Source organism: Callionymus lyra, chromosome 1, assembly GCF_982586985.1.
Source record: "Callionymus lyra chromosome 1, fCalLyr1.hap1.1, whole genome shotgun sequence".
Lineage (NCBI taxonomy): Eukaryota > Metazoa > Chordata > Actinopteri > Syngnathiformes > Callionymidae > Callionymus > Callionymus lyra.
The window spans coordinates 5,758,024-5,763,393 of NC_141818.1; the positions used below are offsets into that span (position 1 = coordinate 5,758,024).

A 5,370-nucleotide genomic window follows, 5' to 3' on the forward strand; every position below is an offset into this window, starting at 1 on the left:
TTGTTTAAGATAAGATAAGATCTTTATTACAGTGAATGAATGAAAGTTGAGGTGATTAATAACTCAAATGTTGATGTTGGTTCCTTAACATAAACAAACAATAAAACCATGAGCTAAACTTAATGTATTATGTCAAGTTTTTGCAACAAAAAAATGATAAAATAAAGATTTTAACAAACACTCAACTAGAAATAATAAATTAAATCAAACTCAATGATTCTTTATTTGAATGCATACATTTACTTTACACTACAAATGATAGTTATTCAAAATCTGATATAAATAATTAATTTACTAACTTACACTGTTCAATTCAGTGAAGTAAAACTAAAATATAAATTAAAAAACGTTGAAGTACAGTTTATTCATTCTATGTAAAATAAAGTGTAGATATAAATATAAATACAAAAATGCGAGTTTGTACATTCTAGTGTAATTAAACGCAGGTTATTATTGCACAGTTGATTTACTGCACAAATAACATTTTACATTTAATTATCATGAAGAAATCTCTACTTTTCTGCGCGTCAGCTGATTTGAAATCAGGGACTTTGACCTTTTGAACTTTTATTGCCCAAGAGCTGTTTGTCGAGGTTGTAAATTCCCAGCATGCAACTGAATCCTGGAATCTTGGCAAAGTTGTCAGAACAACAACAACGAGAGTGAAAAAAAAGAAGGGATTTTTTCCAAGATGGTGCAACTGGTGACTCAGTTATTGAGTTTAATGTAATACTTTTCCTACTTTAGACTATTACATTAAACGAAATACTAATAATTATATTTAATTACGACATTTTCTGTACTTCTGTGCACTGTTTTTTTGTTTCACTTATTTGGTTTATTATTGTGTTTATCTTATCTTAAGATTTGTATTATTACTTTTTCATTTTGATTAATTATTATTTCATTTGTTCTTATTATTATTTTGCTTATTCATTTTATTTTCGTTAATTTTAATATGTGTACTGTATGTCTTAATATAATGCGATTATGTATGTTTAATTTTTTTTTCTTCTTTTGTGAAATACTCACATGTTATCAATGAGGGATGAATGAATGTGTATCAATCAATCAATCAATCGAGAAAATATTGATAACTACTGATGAATATGAATTAAATGTAAATACTAATAACATTACAGAGAAGTTTTTTAACTGAATAAAGAAATGGTTGCATGAAAAAAAAGAAAGAAAAATGGGTTGAAATAATCAAAATATATATTTCAATGAAATAAAGTGGAGATTATGTCAGGTGACGTGAGTTTATCGGTTAATATAGAAAATAATTCGATTTTATTGTAAAATTCCCCCTTAATCAGTTATAATCGCATTTTATTTTTAATTTCCATTGCCTTATTTTCAATGGAGAAAATAGATCATTTGTGCAGAAGCAAATAAAGCCCTTAAAAAAGTTCTAATACTACACGTAAAAAAAACCCCATTATTTTCATTTAACCAGAAAAACAACTGATGCAAGCGGAGCGAAACTTCAAATACTGTCTTCGTTTTAGCCAATCAGTGGTGAGTCTCTGTACCTACGTCACCGCCACCGTCGGCCAATCAGATGTCACCACGACGCTAGAAAACGCTCCGCAGCCTCTTCCTCCCTCAGTCAGAAGAGCAGCCGGGGAAGGTAACCGAGCCCCCGCGTCACACACACAAGGATACCCGGCGTCAGGATTATACAAACATGGTGGTCGTAGCAACAGCGGGCGGAGCTCACAAGCTGCTCCTCATCGCGGGGAAACAGAGCGGCCTGGAGTCGAGCTTCAGTCGGCCCATTTCCGTCGTCCTGCCGTCCTCCGCCAGCCAGGCGTCCTCGGACTCCGAGTGCAGCACCTCCGCGGGGCCGCCGGTGCGGAAGAGGCAGCGGTTGACGCACCTGAGCCCGGAAGAGAAGGCTCTGCGAAGGTCGGTTTAAAAGTCGCCATCTTTAAATCCCCCTTTTTTTTTCTTCTTTTTTTTTCTTGTTCTGGCCCTGGGGGGGGGGCTACGCCCAGATATCGACCCCTTGGAACAAAAGCAGTTGAAAGATTAAATTATTGCTGGATTATCGATGTTAATCTCTCGGGTCGTAAATCCCGGATCCACTTGCTTGCGTGGCATCAACATGGCCGACAGTAGTAACTTGACAGAAGATGAAGATCTTCATCATCATCATCTTCATCCTCTTTTTTTTTTCTCTCCGCGCAGGAAGCTGAAGAACAGAGTCGCGGCCCAGACCGCCAGAGACAGAAAAAAGGCTAAAATGGGGGAACTGGAGCAGCAGGTTCTGGAGCTGGAGCTGGAGGTACCTGGAGCTACTCTTTAAGTCATGTGACACCATAAAAGAGCGACGGGAGAAGCTTTTGAACTTGTCGCTGTACAAACAACCTTCCGGCGCTTGAATGTGACGAATGTGGTGCAAATATTTAAGGAAAATTATTATATATTTGTAGAGGAGGTTTTCTTACGACACTTGTGTCAACACAGTAAACGTATTGAAACAGGAAAATTAATTATATTAATTTGGTTTAAAAAAAAAAGAAGAAGGTATATCACTGCTATTTTCCCGTCGAAACGTAAAATGTACGTCACATGTAATAACACTGTAATTACTACTTAATAAGAATTTTTCAACACAATCACAAATAATTCAATCATTTTTATTTATTTTTTTTAAAACTACGTACGTTTATGGCAACATTAATGCGGAAAAACTATATTTATCAGTAGAAAATAAAAAAAACTATTCCAAATGCGACTACAGTCGCTTGTAATTATTTAAGATATTCTATTTTTTTGGGGAGAATTAAAATAAATAATAACTATTTAAAAATGAAATGAGATGTTTTTGGTTGATGGTTCAAGACTAAATATACACCTTTTCTTATCGTCAATATTCTACATATTGCTTCAAAGGGAAAGAAGATTAAAAAAAAAGAAGTGGTTCACGTGTTTGTTCTGCAAATAGTACTTTTTTCAAAGAAGACAGAATTTCCCGTCAGTATTTAAACAAGTCTGACTGGTAAAGTGTGACGCACTCATGGTTCTGTTTGCTCAACGGCAGATTAGGGAGTGGAACCAAACGAGAATTTTAACTTTGACCCGTCGACCAGCTCAGTCGGAATGTAAATTTAATCAAGTTTCCTTCAACTGACTTCCTTTGCATCTCCAGAGCCGTTTCAGTATCAGACGACACTTCTGCTTTTGAAGGTTCCGAGTCTTGACCCGACATGTTCTCTCTCTTTCCAGAACCAGAATCTCCTCATCGATAACTTGCGACTTCTGGAAAAGACGAACGGGCTCCAGACAGAGAACGAAGAATTGAGACAGAGACTCGGCTTGGACGCGCTGGAGTCGAAGGAACAGGTGAGGCGGTCGTGAAGAGAAGCGAAGACGCGGTCGCCGAGTCCCAAAGAGGTTCCGACTCTTAACCGGTCTCTCGTTTTTCAACAGGTGCAGCAGGTGTTGATGTCCACTGGGAACGAAGCAGGTTTAGGGATCGGGTCTTCTGAGTCCGCAGCACTCAGGCTACGTGTGCCTCCGCAGCAGGTGCAGGCCCAGAACTTCCTAAACCTGAAGACCTCCCAATGGATACAGATGGTCCTGACTCTTCAGACTCTGAGGTGAGTCTCATAATAGTCTTATAATGGAATGATATCATGATTTACATTTGATTAAACCAGTAAATAATTATATATCTGTATATTATGTTAGTGAAACGTCATCATATGAATACCTAAAATGGAAAAATCAAGTCATGCGACTTTTGTTTAACATGTTTTTATCAAAGAAAACCTTGACACACATGAAGGTCACATGATCGTGGGTCTAATGCGTCCCTTCTTCCCTCCTCAGTCTGATCTCCTCCTGGGCCTTCTGGACATCATTAGCCCAGAGCTGTTCCTCAAGTCATGTGAGCAGGAGTGCGAGGAGCCGACGGTGCTCCTGGTCGGAGGGGGGGACCCAGTACCTCCCGCCGCACCTGCGCCTGTGGGGGCCTCACCAGTTAAGCTGGAGGCCCTTAATGAACTGATCCACTTCGACCACATCTACACGAAGCCCGTGGAGGAGCCGAGCGAGGACGGGCACTGCAGCGACTCGGAGGGCGGCGACGACGACGACAACATCGTGGCGTCCTTCGCCGCCGTGGAGGAGGTGGAGGTCTGCGTGAAGGACGAGCCGGAGGAGGTGGTCATCCGGGGCCGCGACGCCCCGGCGGGCGACGTCTTCTCCGCCGACTCCTCCCCGCTGGCCCTCGGCGGCCTGGACAAGGAAGCGTGCCTTGCGGACACGTTCAGCGACTCCGGATACGAAGGGTCCCCCTCCCCGTTCAGCAACATGTCGTCGCCCCTCTGCTCCGAGAGCAGCTGGGAGGACATGTTCGCCAACGAACTCTTCCCCCAGTTGATCAGCGTCTGAAGACCTTTATATACCGTGTATAGACCCTCGTCCATCAAACCTTTGTACCGCCACTTAATTCCTGCCAGCTTCACCATTAATCTGCAGGTCTCTTCAGTCCAGACGTTCCCAAAAGGGGGGGGGAGAGAGAGGGACCCTCAACATTTAAGTATTTTATTTATTTGTATTCTGCTTCGGAGTCTCTGTATGTACGTACGCATGTAAAAACTAAAGCTTCTAACTACTGTCGCTCTTCTTGTAGTCGCAATTACAGCATTAAAAAAGTTTTGCATCGCATCGTCTCGTCCTTCGTAGACTCGTTTCCACCCTGGTGCCCCGGCTAGCCATGACACAGATGAATCACAGGTCACCAAAATACTTTTTTTAATTTTTTTTTTATGATGTCTCTCACCCTGTGTAGCTGGGATTGACAAGCCACTGTGACGATGACAACACAAATCCTAGTTTCCCCAGATCTCCATCTTTTCTAGGTCATCGAGTTTGCAAGACTCGTGATGTCGTCCAGGAAGTCGCATTCCAGACGAGGTCAAAGATCAGTCCTGAAAATGCAGCTCCGGAATATCGGGAATTTGTGAAGTTAAGAAGAATTAAGTAGTTTTTAAAAGTATATTATTGGTATTCATTTGAGTCTACGTTAGTGTCAAAGCTTCACATTTAAAACATGTTTTTGTTTGGTCGTTACTTTCGGACACTTCGTGTTTCATTTCACGTAAACGGCAAAGTAAGTATATCAGAGTAACTATGAGTATACTTGAAGTATACTACTGTAAACTAAACTATTATACTATTGTCCTGAGTATAAGGTAGTCAGTGTGAACCTAGTGCACTGGATGTTCAAATATAAGTATTAAATGAGGACACTACAAATCCATATACCTTAGTACTTTACTTGAGTACACTTCATAAAATGAGTGAAGTGTCCAAATTTTTTTTTAGGGTCAAGAATGATCCGAAAGTGCTGACGAA

The 5,370-nt window shown here is 40.5% G+C and overlaps 1 protein-coding gene across 1 annotated transcript; it reads left to right on the plus strand.

The window, feature by feature from the left end:
* Nucleotides 1-1,601: 1,601 nt before the first annotated feature.
* Nucleotides 1,602-4,680, plus strand: xbp1 (X-box binding protein 1). Its single transcript, XM_087789685.1, is given in 6 exon segments — nucleotides 1,602-1,911; nucleotides 2,194-2,290; nucleotides 3,235-3,351; nucleotides 3,439-3,498; nucleotides 3,501-3,608; nucleotides 3,841-4,680. Coding segments are annotated over 6 exon segments (1,167 nt in total). The 5' UTR covers nucleotides 1,602-1,690; the 3' UTR covers nucleotides 4,405-4,680.
* The last annotated feature ends 690 nt before the right edge of the window (nucleotides 4,681-5,370 follow it).